At 40.4% G+C, this 18,252-nt stretch overlaps 1 protein-coding gene across 1 annotated transcript; it reads left to right on the top strand.

The window, feature by feature from the left end:
- The first annotated feature begins 1,297 nt into the window (after positions 1-1,297).
- Positions 1,298-18,211, top strand: LOC124093765 (olfactory receptor 2T8-like). Its single transcript, XM_046446329.1, has 5 exons — positions 1,298-1,323; positions 11,159-12,043; positions 15,041-15,105; positions 17,865-17,920; positions 18,086-18,211. Exons 1-5 carry the CDS (start codon positions 1,298-1,300, stop codon positions 18,209-18,211), a joined length of 1,158 nt encoding a protein of 385 aa, XP_046302285.1.
- The last annotated feature ends 41 nt before the right edge of the window (positions 18,212-18,252 follow it).

Genomic DNA, 18,252 nt, shown 5'->3' with positions numbered 1-18,252 from the left:
TACAAAGCAGCACAAATAAGGATATTCTGAGAAAATTATATAGCATCTCTTTCACTGAGAGAATTCTAGGATTGTATTACAACTAGATAAAAAAGCAAATGTTGAAAAGGTCTCAGATACAGACAGAGAAAGCACATTATCTAAAGTGGTGGAAAGGAACAGAAAATATGGGAAGCAGCCAGTGAACGGAGAAAGAAGGAGATGGAGGGGATGAGGAGAAGGAAGGCAATCAGAGGACACCAAGCCCAGAGGGGCAGACAGCAGACATTCCAGGTTTCATTCCTTCCAGAGACTGTAAGCACACTTCAGGACCCAAGGAAAAGCAAAGGGCCTGGACTTAGAAAGACAACCATTGGGGATGCAGATGCAGGACATGAAAGGTAAGATGGGCTCATCACACAGGCACTAGCTCAGTGGCTAACTTCGTAGCCTCAGACATGAAGCAGAATGCACTGTAAAGCACACACGTTGCCAGATATTAACTGAATCTTATCAATACTGTAAGGCAGGTGTTATCAGTCTGCCAGCTGTCCATATGTCCGTCTGTTTTCAGATGGGCTTACTGCTCCCCTCCAGATGTGCTTTCTAGCAGGTGACAGATGACATGTGATACCCATGACATTGTGACAGTTGTCTGTCCTTATGACATCCCAATGCTGGCCCCAGTGATGGGTTGGAAGCTCTGCAGAGCAAAAGTCAAACAGATCCTCATTTCCTTCTCTCTCTCTGCTTCAGTGGGGGATGTTGGCTGAAGTGGCGACTTCCAATGATTCCAATTCCCATGAGAAAGACTTGCAGCACAGTCTCAGACCTCAGCCCTGAGAGGCTCATGAGCCAGGCTGCCAGTGCCCCTCTGCTTCCCAGGCCTCGAAGCTCCCATGCTCCTTGTTCCTGGGTGAGTCATCTTGCATGGCTCCATGGTCCTCATGCCTCCTTTTAATCTCTCTCCTACCCCTGATTTCTCTGGGTTTGAATTCCTGCGTGCTTTTCAGTCCCTTGACCTGATTCTGGGGGAAACATCCTAATTTCACCATAAGGAGACCATGCGTAAAAATGTTCAGGTTTGGGAAGCCTTGAGCTGCCCAGGGGCTTTTTTTTTTCCCTTATGCTGAAAGAAGCAGGAGGACAGTCAGAAGGAGCATCTCTGCCATCCCAGGCTCGGGACTTGTGGGAACACTGGCACTCAGACCCAAGGCTCTCAGACCCAGGCACAGAGTGTGTGAGCAGATGCCTCCTAGAAGACCAGGAGCAGGTAAAGCCCACCTGGGAAACACGGCTTACCAACCACTCACCACCCATGGGCCATGGGGGCTTGATTCAGAAAATGACTTTGCAGCAAGGAGAGCATTTTCCATAATTGTCCTGCAGATAAGGCTTTTAGAAAAGGGAGACTAACCCAAAGAAACAGCCAAAACAATGATGAAAATGAAGGTGGGAAAACTTTTCCAAAGAAGAAAATACTGTCTTTATTTTTGACGTTCCTCATCCAGAATGCAGACAGTGCTCACATATTCCCTCAGGGATCTGGGACTGGGTAGCCATGATGTGCGGGTTTCCTGTTCCCACCTTTCCCCAGGAGTGGGTGCTGCTGTCTAGGACTCTACAAAAGGTGCTGTGTGTTTGGTTGTCACAGAGAGAGCCCCCAGCCAGCTCCACTTGGAGATCAAGGGCCAGAGCCAGGAAGCATTAGGCATCTCAGCAGGTGGGTGCCACCCCTGGGTGATGGTGGGAATTGGGAAGAGGCAACAGTCAGGAAAGGGGAGAAGGAGCAGTGTGGACAGATGGGATGTTAAATGTGGGGGAAGGAGGAAAACTCATGATCAGGGTACCATGTTGCCTGAGTGGCGGACAGGGTGGAGTACTGGTGGAAGCCAAGACATAAACAGTCCCATCATGTGGTTCCCTGTGGACCTTCCTTGGTAACACCTGTGCCTGGAAACACCAATCATCATTTTGACTTCATCACCATTGAGCAGAAATGCTTTTGCCTTTCTAGCTTCTTTTCCTCAACCTGTTTATAAAATTTTACATGCTTCATGTTTTCATGTAATTATTTTTTTACTGATTAGCATTATACTATATAACAATCATTTTTATTCTGGCATTGAATATTTGTGACTATGAAGAAAGTAACAGCCATGAAGATTTTTATGGTGATCTGTTTTGCTTTTTTTTTTTTCTGATTAGTGGACATATAATCTCAGTCATCTTGGATATATACTTGTGACTAAAATTGCTTGATTATGGGTAATGTATATTTTTAAAAGAAACACACATTTTCTAGAATAGCTTTAACACCTTATATACAAGTCAATGACCCATCAGAATTCCCCAGTGCCCAAGGACGATCATAAGTCAGTACTTTGCTGAAAACACTGGACTGAAGTTGTGCAGAGTGTGATCCAGCAGCTAATAAGCCCAACCTGGCTACAGTCACAGGGGAGAAAAGACACATTTGATGTGAAATGTTCTGGAGAGTCCATGACAAAACCTTTATATCCACTGTCAATATTTTTACTCATGGGCGTGTGCAATGGCTTCGCCTTCATTTTTGGTTGAGATACTTGTTGACCATGAATGGCTCACACTGGTAACAGCTCCTAACATGATGTGCAACAATAGACCCAGCCCCCACCCGAGCAATAAAGTTGCATGGCTGCTCAAGTCCTACCACTCCTCACATACCCTCCTCAACCTGCCCCTTCATTCTCAATTTCTAGTTTATCACCCTATGGCCATAAAGATCTGCAGAGAAGTGGGGATTAGCCCAATGTGTGCTCACGAGGCACCACTGAACACACAGGGACTGCTCCCCATGGTCGGGCCAACACTTCCCGCCCATGAGAATCCCCACCTTCTCCCACTGTCCACCCATTCTTGCTTCCTGTACAGCTGTGATGCTTATAGTGACACACTGGTTGACTGAGCCTGTTGCTGGAGTGCTGGGCATGCAGCACGTGTCTTGTATTTCTGTGCACCTCAGCCTCCCCAGCTGTTGGTGAAGTCTGTCTGTGGAGCTCTTGTAGGTGTGGCCAACTCATTCCCACTGCTGTCTTGTGTGTGGAATCCTGTTCCATGACTCATATGACTTACCAGAGCTTCCCCTTGTGACAGGGACAAGCTGCTCCTCTTTGGGACACCTGGAAACACTGATGGTGTGAGCATTCCAGCATTCGCCCCAGGGCACACATCTGGATGCATGTCAGATTGACATTTGCCAGAGAGTAGAACAGAAAGATCCTGATGTCTCTGAACATTGGGATGGAAAAAAAAAGTCATTCAAACCACCCAAGGAATGGAGATTAAAATAATGTATGATAAAACTTAGAGAACATTATGAGCTATATGAACAAATATTAAATTTATATTACTACCAAATACCAATTCAGAATTACGAAAGTTCTACATAAAGACCAAAATCTTTCCTGAGGAAATATTAATATTGCTGAGAAAAAATGAATTAAATCATAGCTAATGGAAAAACATAAATTCCCTATCAACTATACAAGTTTTAAAAGGGGGATTTTTCACCAACTTACTGCCTAAATTCATTCAATATTGCCCTCCATTAAATTTTCTCAGTGAGTCAGTGTGTGTGTGTGTACACGAGCACACTGCAGAACTTTTAATCATGTTAGAGAATAAAGTAGCTCCAAACAGACTTCATTTTTCTGGTTGTCTTCCACTTCCACAAATGAAATTGTTTGTGCTATAGAGTAACAGAACTTACTTAAAATGTGATAATTAAGTAATTATTATTGTTGAGCAAATACAGGTCAATAAAGCAAAATAGGGCAACTATAATAGAACTCATGCCCTGACTACTGACTTAAGACAAAGGAGGCTGTGGGAAAGCTCTTGTCTTTATGTGGAAAGCAGCTGACTCAATTGAATATCCACATACACTTAAAGAGACTTATTTTATAGCTAATCTCTAAAACCAGGTGGCTTTTTATCTCAATATTTAAGGTACAGCAATAATTTCAAGAAGATAATGTAGGCAAATGTTATCAGGGTTTAGGTAAAGAAGTATTTTATATGTGAAAAAAAAAACACCTTGCCAAGCAAGAAGAAAAATATTGATAAGCTAGAGAAAGATTTACTTTAAACTATACAATGCATTGAAATGTAAGCAGCTCAAACCAGCTGAAATAGCCACTTAGCTACGCTGTGAAAGAATCTCTATATACCTAGATAATGTCCCAGAGCTCAGTAAACAAGGCCAAACATCTGTTTTTTTTTTAATTTTAATGTTATATATGACAGCAGAATGCATTAAAACTCATATTACACACATAGAGCACAAATATTCACATCTCTAATTGTACAAAAAGTAGGGTCACACCATTTGTGTCTTCACACATGTACTTAAGGTATTATTGTCCATCTCATTCCACTGTCTTTCCTACCCCCATGCTCCTTCCCTTCCCCTCTGTCCCGCTTTTCCCTTTGCCATATCCTCCCATGCTCCCCACCCCCTTATGGCCACCACAGCCTGAAATCAGAGAAAACATTTGGCTTTTGTTTTTTGGGGGATTGGCTAACTTCACTTAGCATTATATTCTCCAACTCCATCCATTTACCTGCAAGTGCCATGATTTTATTCTCTTTTAATGCTGAATAATATTCCACTGTGTGTGTATGTGTGTGTGTGTGTGTGTACACATACAACATTGTCTTTATCCTTTCATCTACAGAAGGGCATCTAGGTTGGTTCCACAGTTTAGCTATTTTGAATTGTGCTGCTATAAATATTGATGTGGCTGTGTCCCTGTAGTATGCAGTTTTTAAGTCCTTTGGGTATAAAACCAAGGAGTGGGATAGCTGGGTAAAATAGGGGTTCCATTCCCATTTTTCCAAGGAATCTCCAAACTGCTTTCCATATTGGCTGCACCTAGTTGCAGTCCCACCAGCAATGTATGAGAGTACCTTTTTCCCCACATCCTTGCCAACACTTATTGTTGTTTGTATTCTTAATAGCTGGCATTCTGAATGGAGTGAGAAGAAATCTTAGAGTAGCGTGGATTTGCATTTCTCTAATTACTAGAGATATTGAACATTTTTTTCATATATTTGTTGATTGATTGTATATCTTCTTCTGAAAAGTGCTTGATCAGTTCCTTGACCCATTTATTGACTAGGTTATTTTTTTTTTGGTGTTAAGATTTTTGAGTTCCTTATATATCCTAGAGATTTATATTGTATGTGACGAGCATGTGGTAAAAATTTGTTCCCATATTGTAGGCTCTCTATTCATCTCACTGATTTTTTTCTTTTGCTGAGAGGAAGCTTTTTAGTTTGAATCCATCCCATTTATTGATTCTTGGAATTAATTCTTGTGCTATAGGAGTCTTATTAAAGAAGTTGGGGCTTAATCCTAGTCCAATCATCTTGAAGTGTCACTTCACAGCATTGTTAGTGTTGGAAAGGTCCTCAGCCTAGCAGACATGAGCAAAACTCAAATGATGTCCATCATCACCTACACTTCAAACTCAGAAGGTCTCAAGTTAATAAGAGAAAATAACAAAAATTGCCCCATACATAAAGGAGTGTCTTTTACAGCTAGTTGGGAAAGCCATTGTAGGAGACATTTTTTTGTATTATCTAAAAAATTAAACTCCACATTCTCTTTGTCCTGCCAATTTCACTTCTAGGTATAGATGCCCCAAATTTGCATAAATATTTACTGAACACATGCACAAAAGGGTCTGGAGAGCATCATTTCTATCATCCCAAAAATGAAAACTAGTCTAACATCTACTAACATTGGAACAGAATGAACAGGTAATTTTGCACCAAATCTAATATTTAGGTACCTATTATTATATGGATGAATTTCAGAGATACAATTCTGGAGAAAATAAAAGTAAGACAAATGTAGCACATGCTGTCTGATCCCATTGACATGTACCTCACCTTATTAGGGAAACTAAAGGAAAAGTTAGTGCTTGCATTTTCACAGGAGAGGCAGAGCTCTCAGAGGTGCACTCATTACCCTCCCTACAGCAACCACCAAGGACATGGCAGGGACTGACCACCATGGCCTGGCTCACCTTGGGTTATGCAGGAACACGCAGCACCACAATAGGGTGTGGGGGTGCAGTTCTTGATTGGAGGTCTTGGGAAAGATCACGAGCCCTGAGCACACAATGTGGGGTGGTGGTGGAAGGGTCACCGTTCCTGCAGTCAGCAGACAGGAACAAGCCTATGAGGGATCTTCTCATATCCCATGGACAGGGAGTGCACAGGAGGTCAAAGCTAACAGTAACTGGTGTCAGAGTGACAGCGGGGAGTGTGCTGGCTTGGAGCTCTAAGTCTTGGCACGTGCCTAGGTTCCTCTGTCCTTACCTGATTACAGAAGGTCTTGTGTTGTGTTGGCCTCTCATGGTCAATAGCTGTCCTGGGTGTGATGCTGATGGTTTGTTTCCTGCTGATGCTGTAACACTGAACACACCCTCAGTGACTTCAACAGTTCAAGTGCATTGCCTTCCTTCTGGAAGACATAAGTCAAAATCAGGAGACTAATAGCAGGCTGCTTCCTCCTGGAAGCCCTAGGGCAGAACTATCCTTTCCCCATCCCACCTTCTGGAGACCCCTAGAGCTCTGGCCCCTGGCCCCCTTTCTCCATCTCCATCTTTATTGCAGTATTGGTTAAACGCCTCACTCTGGCATTTCAACCATTCTTTCTCCAGCCTCCCTCTCACTTTTAAGCATCCTGTCATTACTTTGGACTGACTTATATAATACATATTTAATATCAGCCTATTAGAAGCTTTAATTCTGTCTGCAAACTTTGCTTGGCCATGTAAACTAACACGCTGACAGATTCGTGCGATTGCTACATGGAAGTCTTTATGAAGCCATTTTCTGCCTGCTATGTTGACATTAAGTTAAACTTTGCAATTTTAAATAAATTCAAGGCCAGTTTTTAGCAATACCAAAGCTCAATTGCTAATCCCCCCTCAGCTCTGGATGCCTCAGGCTGTGTTCTCTAGCCATGAGTACTCCATTTTTACCTCGACAATCTGTACAGCAATTGGTAGGTGAGTTTACTTTGGCATATGCAGTTCACTATAGCAGTATGATTCTTTGACTTCATTCATTTATATACTTCAATGAAATTAAAATTGAAAGTACTTCAATAGCTATTTAAAACATATTACAAATACTTCAGCAGAAATAAGAAATTTGACTTTAAAAGTAGACTGTACCTATGTGCTCTATCAATCACATTCTGCATCTGATTGGGATTGGACACTTTGCTAAAAGTCAACATCTACAGACAGGAAACAAGTCACAGAATCAGTCTGTGACACCTGGCAATATGAGAGCTCTCCCCAGCACTGTTGCTGTTATAATGGATGTTGTTACCTAGACACAAAGATGCAAACATACAAATAAAGTAAAACTCTCTTTCATAAATGCAAATTGGCACCTGTACTTTAGCATTGATTCTCTTAAATTTAGTTAAAAGGGGACAAAAAAAATTAGCTGAATTCTACCCTTGGCTTCATTTCATTCCAGTTATAGTTTTTGACAGTGGCTGATGTCAGTGGTTCAGTTTTTAATCTTCTCTTTTATTGAAATTCAGAAAGAAATACCAGGATCCTATAACTTCACCATAGATGTGTTTTAAAATCATGACCTTTTCCCAGGACACTTATTTACATTTTCTTTTTACTCCAGAATGATCCTCTGGTATTTTATGACTCATAGCTTTCTGAAGCATACAAAGTATGTCAGAATCCTGGGAATCTTTAAAACACCCCTGAAATCCAAACCTCTCTGTCCCTGAAGTGTCACGTCACGTGGCTCTGGCTAATGAGAGTGCTTCCAGCCCCTGTGGGTACAGGTCACACACCCTGTAGCTGTGCATGGGCACTGATATACTCCAGCTGGACACAGCAGCAGCAAGTCACTCCTGCAGCACGAGGGGACTGCAACCATGCTTCTCACAGAGGACGCAGATGCAGCCTGCTGCAGTGAGTGTCCCCTCATGTGGGTAGGGGATGCCAATCCTAGCACTTCATGCTCAACAAGTTTGAGAAAATCCTCTGTTCCTTGCTGTGCTTGTTACCCCGGAGAGCTGCAGTGTGTGCTAGCTGGTACTCACCAGCTGGATTCTTTAACAGCCCGATTCCCTCAAATAAAAGGTCTGTATGATATTATTTGTTACAGAAGATCATCTCAGTACACTGGGTAAGAAACTTAACATCTTAATATCAAATTTTGGCAATGAGTCTGAATAAAGTATAGAAAAGAAAATTACAGGCACTGCTTTAAATTTCCCATGATCACCCAAAAGCTTTTTAAAAAGGAAGAAAGGGCAGGGGAATGCTGTGCTCCTCACAGCATTGCAAAGACATGGGAAAAGCGACCGTTTTCCTCATCACTCTAAGAAAAAGCTGTGGAAGCAGATGGAAATGTGGGTAAGAAATCTCCAAACCCATGAAGTCAGAGGGAAGAAAGAAAAAAGGAAATCTTTGTTTTTCAGGATAATACATTTTCCCAACCCTGGGATTTGAGCTTCCTTTCCTCCTTTTAATGGCATGTTGTATTTTATTTGCAAGCAGAGTTAACACTTTATTACTCTTTTAGCAACACTTCGTATCCATGATCATCGTTCTAGAAATGAATCCCAAATAATCCTATTTGCATAGCTTTGCAAGTATTTTTGACTAGTGTCAACTTACTTCATTTGTGTAATATAAATATATAGATAGTTAATTTTAGTAAAGTCAAGCATTATCATTTCTTACAGAAATAACTAACTGGGATTCATTTTATTATTTGGAGAATTCATTTGCTCTTTCTTTGAATTTAAATGCTATGTAATGCTGACTGGAAAATTACATTTGTAATGGCAAATCACATTTATATACCCATTCTACCTTCAAAAAGTATATATAAATCCCTATCTCCTTTGAAAAGTTAAGTGTTAGTGATTTTTAATTTAAAATGATTTAAACAAAAGTAGAAACTTTGTAATGAACTGAAAAGTCATGGGAGTTGTTGAATTTATTCTCTAAAAACTCATAAACCTCTCTTGCATGACTTAAGCAAAAGGATCACTGAAGTTGTCCTATTTCATGTGACATCTTATCACTTTATTAAACTAAAAGCTGTAACATCTGCTGTCAAATGTCCATTAAAATCACATAAATGCTCAGGAAAGGTGATGGAAGTGCAAGGCGGCCACTGAAGTGTACAGGAATAAGCAAAGTGTGCTGCCCACAGCCAGTGGGGCACTAGTGACCCTCAAGAAGGAGGGAACTCTGACACACCAAGCAGAACCCATGCACCCGAGTCAAGGTCATGGACAGCAGGTAGTGCAAACACACAAGGACAGGAGTGACTTCCTCCAGGTGCAATTCCTAGAGTCACCGATTTATAGAGGGAGAGAGAATGGAGGCTGCTAGTGGCCTGGAAGAAGAACAGGGAGTTCTCTCTAATGGTGCATGGTTTCATTTGGGGGAGTTGAAAAGAGTTTTCAAGGTAGACACTGGTGAGAATTGTACCGATATGTGAATATACTTAAGGTCACTGTGTCACTGTTCACTTAAAGATGTTTAATACAGTGCAAAAAATTAAAGGAACTTGCCCAACAACCTAGAGTTACTGAATTACATAATGATTTCTAAACAGGTTTTAAGCTTAGTCCGTCTTTAACACTGAGAAGTTGGAGTAAGGAAGAATGGGTTAGGGTTTCCTCCAGCCTTGGGAAGCCAGTGAGAGCCATGGCCAGGGTTTTCATGTGGTCACCAGGCACACAGATCATGCTTCAGTGATTCAGGGGTGTGCAGAGCACAGAGGTTGGCAGGTGAAGACATATTTGACAAAGAAGTATGTCCACAGGATGGAGCAATCCAAGGCAGGATGCTCTCCAGTCACAACTAGTATCTGGACTTAGGGTGGATCTTGGCACTCCCTAAGAACTGCACACCTTCTGCCATGTGAGTATGATGAAGCAGGCAGCATCCCTGAGGACAGACTAGTAGCCATATCTGTACAGTTCTGGGCTTCTTCATCCAGTTCTAGCAGGAGAAGATCAAAGACAAAAATTGATTTAAAGATTTTGATTCTATGGGGAATGAGGAAGAAATTAATGTTTCTGCACACTTTTGTAATAAAGAACCAGATTTTTCCTTACCCAGTAGATAGTGCATCTTTAAACCAATACAAAGCACTGTTGAAGGATTAATGAGTGCATTGAGCAATAGATCTCCACACTAACAAACTCAAATAACACTGATTACCTTAAGTTTAAAACTGTGGAAGTGACTAAGGAACTACCAACTTCACATGAAGTTATGCTTCTGTCTGCAGATGCTGTCTTCCTGCCTTCTAGATCTGAGAAGGTAAGCCCTCCAGTTTTAGAAAAGGCTTTCCAGATTCAGTCAGCGTCAGGGAAAACATCATGATTTTGGTAGTTTAACCAAGCTTCATGTGTTTTAGATTTGGAATCTTCATTATTAAGTACATCATTTTTTGAAAGTAAGATATTGACAATTCATCTCTAAGAATATTGATCATGCAGGACACCACTAAAGCATCAATATGAATGACACACGTACACCATTCCTGCTCACCTATTTATTTGGGCACCAAGTAACTAAAAGGCCTGTCTTGCATGTCAGTAGCAACTTCTCAAGAATTAGGATTTGGTTTGCCAATTAATCAACACTCAACCTATGAGGCATTTATCATGTGAAACTTCAAAATGACAAAAAAAAAAACCTTTTAGTTAATTTTATCTTGATTTAAACATGTTTAAAAAGTAGATGAACCCAGGTGTGGTGGCACATGCCTGTAATCCCAGCAGCTCGGGAGACTGAGACAGAAGAATTGCAGGTTAGAAGCCAGCCTTAGCAATGGTGAGGCACTATGGAACTCAGTGAGACCCTGTTTCAAAATAAAATACAAAACAGGGCTGGGGATGTGGCTCAGTGGCCGAGCACCCCTGAGTTCAATCCCCAGCACCAAAAATAAAAACAAGAAGAAAAATGAGAGATGAAAGATTTGAAATAGGTTTCATGATTACACATGTGATTATTTAGAAGGATATAAATAACAAGGGGCATTTAAAAATTAATCTCTCTCCTATGTTTCCAGTGACAGTGTCTCTTCTGTTGTTTGAAATCATGGAAAGTGGGAACACCAGTTCCGACTTCATTCTCCTAGGTCTCTTGGGCCACTCCAGAGCCCAGCAGTTTCTCTTTGGGATGGTTCTGACAATAGCTTTCACGGCTCTAGTGGGCAATGCCCTCATGATTCTCCTGATTCAGTTGGACCTCCGGCTCCATACGCCCATGTACTTCCTCCTGAGCCAACTGTCCCTCATGGATGCCATGCTGGTTTCCACCACTGTGCCCAAAATGGCTGCTGACTACTTGACTGGAAACAAGTCCATCTCCCCTGCTGGCTGTGGCTTCCAGATCTTCTTCCTTCTCACTCTGGGTGGTGGGGAGTGCTTCCTCTTAGCAGCCATGTCCTATGACCGCTATGTGGCCGTATGCCACCCTCTGCGCTATCCCATGCTCATGAGCTGGCCACTGTGTCTGAGGATGACCATGGGGTCCTGGTTCCTGGGAGCAGCTGACGGGCTGATGCAGGCAGTTGTTGCCCTGAGCTTCCCATTTTGCAGCAGGCGAGAGATAGACCATTTCTTCTGTGAGGCCCCTACACTGGTGCGCTTGGCTTGTGCTGACACGTCTGTCTTTGAGAATGTCATGTACTTCTGCTGTGTGTTGATGCTCCTGGTGCCCTTCTGCCTCATCCTGACCTCCTACAGTCTCATCCTGGCTGCTGTCCTCCACATGCGCTCCACAGAAGCCCGCAAGAAGGCCTTTGCCACCTGCTCCTCACACGTGGCTGTGGTGGGGCTCTTTTATGGAGCTGCCATTTTTATCTACATAAGACCCAAATCCTACAGGTCAGCTCACCACGATAAGGTGGTGTCAGCCTTCTATAGCATCCTCACCCCTATGCTGAACCCCCTAATCTACAGCCTGAGGAACAGCGAGGTAAAGGGGGCCCTGAGAAAGTGTGTGGCCAGTGTGTGGCCTTGATGCTTTATTAACAATACACCAAATTGCCCCAGCTTTTGTGGTTAGGCAGAGTGACTGGTGGGATTTTTAGAATGGTAATTACAGGGACCCCTCCTTATGAATTAGAGACACGATCCACATTGCCCAGGGGATACCTGGAACCACTGATGCTCTCTTTGAAAACATTGTTGACCTTAGCTGAACACTGAGTGCTGTGGCCATAACTTTTGCAACTTGAGGTACAAGAGCAAAAGTAGCACGCTTTTGTTTTTCCTTCTTTGCAGTTTCACATGAATATTTACTCTTAGCAAAGATCTCTGCAACCTCTGCTTATAATTCTTTTCTCATTAAGTGGAGAGGTTCATCTTTTCAGGTCAGACTGGAGCATTGCTGTGCCAGATTCTATACTTATGGAATATGTATTTCTGGATTTTTTAATTTTAAGTTTTCAGTTTGTTGTTGATTGCAGGTAACTGAGTCTATGGTGCACAAAACCAGAGATAAGGGAGAACAATTGGATTCCCTTGGATCTGCCCCCCACATTTTACTTATCAATAAACCTGCATGTTTTAATGAACTGTTACTCAAAAAGTGAATTCACTATTCCAGCAATTTTGGGATTATTATCTGTTTCAACTGAGGTATACTTTTTAAGAAGTAGGATGCTCACAAACCAGCCTTTTCTTTCAAGCAATTTCAATAAATACAAGCCTAATAGTCTACACTGTAATCAAGAAAGGCTACATGCACCAGCCTCCCAAGTCCCTCCACCACCAGTGAAGCACCCTCAAGAATGACCATGGATCTGCTGTTTATCCCATTGTTTAGTTTGGCCTGTTCTAATTCTTGTCCTTGGAACCCCATGATGAATAGTCCTACGTCCTGTGTTTTTCTCTAGTTCAAAGACTCCTCTGCAACTCTGCTCTCACCAGTTCTTCACCCCGTTTAATTCCTTCAGGTCTTCTATTGTCTAAAATGCCACAATGTGCTACCCCATGTGTTTTGGAGGATGTCTGGACTATGTTCAGTTTGGATCTGTGGAAATTAAAGCTTATTTGTGGGATCAAATTTTGTTGTTGTTGTTTTTAATAACTATTATTTAGGTAGATGGATGGTGAACTTTTTCTTGACTTGTTTGCTGAAACAGAATGTTAACATGACATTTCCACCACCACAGTGCTCAAGATTCTTTTGCATCCATTGTTATCAGACTTTATTTTTTAGAACTTCTAGTGAGTGTCTTGGTAACTTATTTTGTTTTTAGCTTGGCTTCCCCTTATTGCTGTGAAAGTTCTATATTTTTGTATTATTTTGCTGCCTGATTTTTTTAAAAATTTTGTTAACTGGATGTTTTTATTCTTGGAAAGATATAATAAAGCATGTAGTCTCCCCAATGAGCCCAACTTGGTAGTTCATTCATGGACCATATATGACATTTAAAATGCTATATTAAATTTAGTATAAAAGAAAAAAATGAAATTATATATTCAGTTATTTGTTGTGTATTTTCAAACACTCACTTTAATTCAATGGCTGAAGATGAACTGTTTTTACTAATTGTGTATTTGTGTAATATATCTTCATCCTCTTTCATTTTACTTTAAACAATAAAACTTACATGTTTGGTTATACTATGCATTTTGTTTTGTTCAGTATTTTTATGTTGTGCTAGGGATAGAACCCAATGCCTCATGCATCTTAGGCAAGCGCTCTACCACTGTACCACAACCCCAGCCCTAGAGTAAACCCTTTAACACAGTCTTCCATTTCCATTGGAAGAATGATGACATTGAGAATCTGAAGTTTCATAGAAACATTTTATGCTAAATTATAAAATATTAGATAAAAATTGAATTTCAAAAATGATGTTTCATGTGGTCAGACTATATGTTTTATCTTTAACTGGTGAATGTTTATAAACCAATAATAATTTTCACCAAGACATGTGGCAAGCTTGCAAAGGTCTTAATTTTAAAATAAAATAATTAAACATATTTATGTGTTGTGAAAATGTCTAGATATTATTTGTATAAAAGTCAAAGGAAAAAATAATTAGTACAAATTCAACTCCAAGACAATCAAAATAAAATATTGAGATTAACTATTTTGTTTTTTACTTTGACTTATTTTGTTCTCATCTGAATTACTTCTTTCACAACTTTTTATTTTCTTTTAGTAACATTTAGACCGAATTTTGTTTTCCACTTTAAAATAACATATTTTAGAGCAAGGTATTTCTAAGACACTCTATCCTCTGTAACTTTCAGATCTTTATTGACACATGGATATTGCTAAAGTACAGGACAACAGAGTGGATTGCATTCCCAGGAAAGAGAGAATTCATTTACAAGTACCACCTCATTTATTGTTGGAATTCTGCCTCCTTTCAATGAATCATATCCTGGTAATAACAGTGCACTAGCCCTGCAGGAAGTTTGCTTCAGGGATCCAATATCCTGGGATTTGAGAATCATCTGTATTGAGCTAATAAGAAGAGAAAATGTCTTGTCACCCCATCCTACTGAACATGCTGCTGTTGAGACTTCCTAAGCCTGATGGTAAGGTGCTCTAGGACTTTGGATGGGTGCCTGTCATTTTACACAAGCAACAGAGCCTTTTATACAAGTACACAGTGGTCCAGGGCCAGCGCCTGGGAGCTCCAGGCCCTGCACAGTGGCTGCTCAGGAGGCAGGTCAGTGCCAAGACTTAGCCTGAGTGCTGGAAAGAGGTAGTGTTCTCTAAAGCTTATGTCGCTGTCAATTTTTTTTTCATATTTTTAAGGCCTGTACATAATTTTAAAATCAAGAATTAAAGTATCTTGATCTCATCCAGTAATCTCTTAACTTTCCTTTTACTCTCTGCAAACACATTTTGTAAAATTTGAAAAACATAGCTGTTACTTCTGTCAAATAGCATGATCACTGTGACTGTCACTATGGTTCCCTGGTAACAATTTCATAGTTGTATAATAGTTCTCATTGTCTATTGAAAAGGAACTTAAAGAAGCGACAACTTCAGTGTACTCAAGGTGCTTTTCCTTCCTTTCGGTTATTTCCAGGTACTAGGTTAGCTCTACATTTTCACCCCATGTTAATGAACAAATTATATTTTTAAAATTCTCACAGTGTAGTTGATAGTAAGCTATTCCAACAGGCAGTGCATAGTACCAGGAGAAACTGAAGTCTGAATGTTTGTGCATAAACACAGTAATTGTATTAGACCTGTCAATTTCTACAGAGACTACATATTTTCTATGCTTACATTAAATGATTTCATTTTATCAAGTTGAAATTAGGCAAAAAATATTGGTGATGGGGAATTCAGGAGCAGTGAGAGATGCTCAGGTTCAGCTCAGGGTTAGATGAATGCAGTGAATCCTCCACTTAAACCTGTGCACCTAACTCCGGGAGTTTTTGAGTAGATGAGAGCAGTGGCTTCTATGATGAAGTGAGAGCTGACTAGGAAACAGTAACAGATTAATCACTCTGTCTTCACTCCTGTGTTTTCCTTATGACTTTGGGGTAAGGTTTCTATCCACATTTTAAAACACCGACTGCAGACAGGCAGGGTGGCAAGTGTGCTACCCCTCAGGACCTGTCACTGCCATAGTAGAAACCAGTAATAATGTCATGCACAAGCCCACCTGCTTGCCCTCAACCCACTCCTGTGGAATGGGGGGTTCACTGGAACACACTGACAGGTTGGCTAGTGATTAAAACTACAAGGGGGACAGAGCCACTGCTTCCCATGGGTTAGGTCAGCATTCCTATAGTCAAAGAGTTTTCATTTGTGGTAAATTAATAAAGTATTTCTCACCTACTTCCTTTGTGCAATAAGGGTGTGTGGGGCACTGCATCTGCTGAGAATGACTATCACAGTGGTGTGCCCTACTTGAATTAACTTGTCAGTTACCAGAAAGCTTATTCTTGGAACAGCCTAAGCCTTGGAAAGTCCATTATTTATTTCATGTTATTTGATTTATTCAGTACATGCACCTTGACACTGTTGTAATTGCAATGAAACCTGGGAATGGGGAAACCTAGGAGGACTCTCTCAGGCCTGCATTCTAGAGTCATGTTCTCTGGTTTAAGAACAAACATTTCCCTTTGATTTTTCTGGAAACTAAAAAAAAACCCATTTTCTAAATACTCTCTTTCTACATCTGCAATTCTAAAATGTAAGCACAGTCTGCCTCATTTATCTGTTGTAACATTAGATAAGACAATCTTTGATCAAGTGGGGCTTAGGGCGATATTTCCACAGCTGTCATCATCCATGTTGGAAGTGACCTACCACTCTGTCCCTGGGAGACATAGTGAAGGGTGCTTTATGGCAAATTCTGTGATTGATTGAAGAAAACTACCCCATTCAGGACAAATCTAAGTATTGGTCAGCAAGATATGTGACATGCACCTTCCGTGGAAAGATTGTAGTTTTTTTCATTCTGGGGAGCCACACTGAAGTGGGTGGACATACACTGTAGATGTAAGAAGTGAGCTCTCCATAATCACAAAGCTTATGTAATTGGGAAATAAGCAACAGCAGGATGTCATTGTTTTCAATATAGAGAGGAAAAGGGCAGCGAACTGACAATTCTTTGTCCCCACAAATGTTTCTTGAAATTAATTGTATGGAGGCATACATAATTGTACTCACTTGGCCACAACATCTATTTTTTTTGTGTGTGTGATGAACACATTCTAGGATTTTATCATTTGACTTAATGCTTCCAAATTTGAAAAAAAAATTGTGAAAATTATAGTGTACATGAAAATATCCATGATATATTAACTCAAAATAATTCTTTAGCTTATTAATTTTACTAATTCAATTCTTTAAGTATATTAATTTTACTAATTAAAATTAATTTGCTAATTTATGAAGAATTTCAAGACTAATAATGAAAGGGCACAATAGCCTTACAATGATTAAATTAGCAGTGCTCTTGTGGGACTGTTGTATATTGAAATAATTTATGAAACTTGGACAAAGTTCAGAGTCCAAAGTGATGTTGAAAGTATTGTCTTTTAAGTATACACACACACACACACAAACACACACACAATATTATAATCCTAAAGTACTTATTTATTTTTCCAAAATATTTGGGTAGGCAGTATCTATTCATGACCAATTTAATAATATTCCAAACCTAATAATTATGGGCAATATTTGTGGAACTGAAGGGTCATGCATGCTACAATGTTTTTGCATGAATTTTCTTTTGTAATCACCAAACACTGGAAGAAGTGCATACTGTCCTAATACATATTGTATTAGGTCCAGTATTTCAGTCCAGTCTGTATGTATTCTGTACAGACTGGACTGAAAAGTCCAGTCTGTACAGAATAAAGTTGAGGTGAATATTGATTTAAGTTTCCTAATTTTATCCATCTACTGGTAAGATATATAGATTTTTAAGGTTAAGTCCGGAGACCACAAATCTGTATTTCTGTATGCACATTATTAAAAGAAATGATTCTATTGAGATAAGGAAAGGAAGACAAATGCATATTAGTTCTTTAATTTTTAGAATTTGTCTTAACAACTCACATAAATTTCAGGATTTTCGGTGTCCACTTGTTAATATGCATACATTCCACAGGATACTTCATGTGGAAATTTAAATAGAAAGGAGTGTTCAGTGAGTGAAAAGTTCATCAGATCACAAAAATGTTTTGAAATACTTTTAGTGTCAAATGATTTTCTTCTTCACATATGAATAGAGAGTGCAAATTACATTGAAGTATTTTATGCTCTGCAGATTTTGTAGGAAGCTGGTGTCAGCACAGCTGTTGCTGTTTTTATAAAACACAGGTCAGAGAGTGAATCCACAGCAGCAGGAAGCCGGGGCTGGAAGCCTCCAGGGCAGTGTGAGGTTCTCCCAAGTCTGGGACCTGCCAGGGGCATGTCTCAGGGGGCTGGTGACCTGCCCCACATCTCACACACCTTTTCTGAGTAGATTTGTGCAGGACTTGGATGCTTTCCTTCCACTCTCAGGCTAATTTAGCTACCCATAATCACACCTCTGTCCACAGTACACTGTGCTGACTGGCTTAGCCACAGCAAGCCCTCCTTCATCTGTGGTTGAGGCAGTCACAGAGCACAGCCTTTCCATCCACACCAAGCAGTGGGAAGACAAGCTTGGACCAGTGCATTTGTAAGACTGAGATATATGAGAGCAGTATTTGCTAACAGTGAAAAT

This window comes from Marmota monax, unplaced genomic scaffold, assembly GCF_021218885.2.
Source record: "Marmota monax isolate L192 unplaced genomic scaffold, Marmota_monax_Labrador192_F-V1.1 WCK01_AAM20220418_F8-fsc00444, whole genome shotgun sequence".
Taxonomy (NCBI): domain Eukaryota; kingdom Metazoa; phylum Chordata; class Mammalia; order Rodentia; family Sciuridae; genus Marmota; species Marmota monax.
Note: the sequence above shows the minus strand (reverse complement) of the source record. Positions and strands in the feature narration are given on the sequence as shown.